This window comes from Cannabis sativa, chromosome 1, assembly GCF_029168945.1.
Source record: "Cannabis sativa cultivar Pink pepper isolate KNU-18-1 chromosome 1, ASM2916894v1, whole genome shotgun sequence".
Lineage (NCBI taxonomy): Eukaryota > Viridiplantae > Streptophyta > Magnoliopsida > Rosales > Cannabaceae > Cannabis > Cannabis sativa.
The window spans coordinates 73797638-73799648 of NC_083601.1; the positions used below are offsets into that span (position 1 = coordinate 73797638).

The 2011-nt window shown below is 40.5% G+C and overlaps 1 protein-coding gene across 1 annotated transcript; it reads right to left on the reverse strand.

The window, feature by feature from the left end:
• Positions 1 to 222: 222 nt before the first annotated feature.
• Positions 223 to 1671, reverse strand: LOC133035790 (uncharacterized). Its single transcript, XM_061112064.1, has 7 exons — positions 1390 to 1671; positions 1085 to 1303; positions 914 to 1006; positions 720 to 830; positions 503 to 615; positions 298 to 425; positions 223 to 227 (listed from the first exon to the last, which is right to left on the reverse strand). Exons 1-7 carry the CDS (start codon positions 1669 to 1671, stop codon positions 223 to 225), a joined length of 951 nt encoding a protein of 316 aa, XP_060968047.1.
• Positions 1672 to 2011: the final 340 nt, after the last annotated feature.

Consider the following 2011-nt stretch of genomic DNA (forward strand, 5'->3'; position numbering starts at 1 on the left):
TTTCCGAAACCATGATCCGAGCATGTGAATCATCGTAATCCCGGTGTTGAACTTTGATCACACCCACATGCTCGTACAAATACCCTCGGGCCACAATATTGTCGATGTTGTCAGAGCAGAGATGTACTTGCTGATTAAGGGCCGCATGGTCATCAAAATTGTATAGGATACCTTGGTCGTTGAGGGAAATGAACTCCTCAAAGATAAATTTGTGGTTGTACCTCATCCTGAGGAGCGTATGGTTGTGGAACATACGCCTCACCAGCCACCTCTCCTTCTTCCTTCTTGTTCGGCAGCGTTCTCTCCGTCGCTTAAGGGATTGGACTTCGGCTTTTAATTGTTCAATCTCCTTCGCTTGCCGAGCCACAACATCAGACACTTCCCTTTTCTTCCTGCCGAACAGTTGAGATGCCCTGGTCAGGAACCTACAAATCATAAAATGCAAATTAGCAACGATTTCATTTGTGTAACTAAATAAATAACATTTGAAGTAATAGCATACCCAGCAGCCCTGACACGTCCAGGATGCTCTGGTGTCCCGAGCGCCTGCGTGAGGATATCGTTTTGGCCCTGGACCTGAATTTGTCCCTGACTAAGCTTCTCCTCTAATTGAGCCTAATGCACGCATATATTCAAGCAATTAGTATATGAATTATATACACTAACTCTAATTGAATTATATATTCAAGCAATTAGTATATGAATTAATATATACTTACTATCTTCTCGGCAATTTCCTTGTCGTAATCAGTGACAAGTTTTCTACTCTTGGTGCGAGATTTAATCCAAACACGGTGGCGGGGAGGATCTGCAACTTCGAGGTCCTTTTTCTACATAACGTTATAACAATGAAATGAGTACCAATTAAATTGTATAGCACATTATAGCACATTAAATTTTTAGTATTACTTACCACAGCTTCCCGTACGTTCACCATCCCACTCCGACCACTTCGATGTCTGGATTGAATTTTTGAGGAACGTTCACGTTGCACCTTACTCAATTCCTACAATGCCAAAAAAATACATTAGATACATGTACTTGTATTTAAGAGTTTATCTTAGTGTTAATATAATTAGCGTACCAGAAATTCAGGAGTTAGTCTACTTTCAACAAATTTGCACCAATCGCCAGGCGTCGATCTCCGGTGCTTTTCGGGGACTTGTGCCGGTCGTCCCGCATCATTCTCTTTCAACGCGGGCATTATGATGTCTTTTGTCATCCTATTCTTGAAGTCTTTCATTAACTTCCCAGCTAGGATGAGACAATCATGTTTGAAGGTGTCCGGCACAATGAACCCCGTCTATTTTGAAGGAAAACAAACACGGTTAGAGTCAACATTTGGAGTAATAGAAAAACAAATCAAAATTCTAACAAATAATAGCTTACCTGAATGTCTTTCCAAACTTTATTTTTCAGAGTCTGGTTGACTTCTTTCCAATTTTTATAAGCCAACCCTATTGTCTGCCGACATCTGACTCCCAGAGTGGATACGAGCTTCGCGTAGCTTTTTCCACAGTATTGACCTTTATCATTAACTTCGAGGGCCACTCTTTTGCCCTGATCCATTAGTTTGGATATTTCATTCATTTGCGTCGGCCCTCGTGTAGGTATTGTGGTTGGACACTCATTCTCTGCTCCCGAATCAGATCCTGATTCTGAGTTCGCCATGTCTACACCATTAACAAACAAACTTCAAAGTTAGCTACATATATAACAAGTAGTGTATATAAAATATTAAAAGCATAAACAATTCTATTAAATCGTCAATCAATGGTTCCAAATATACATCGATATTATGTCCAGGTTGTTGCGGGCCTGATATCATTAAAGAAAGCATGTTAAATTTCCTCTTCATCACTAACCAGGGAGGAAGATTGTACATAACTAGGAAGACAGGCCATGAACTATGACGACTACTTAGAGATCTATGTGGATTTACTCCATCCGCGTACGTACCGAGACGAATGTGTCTTGGTTCGATTTGAATTCGTGGTTTATGTAGTTCACT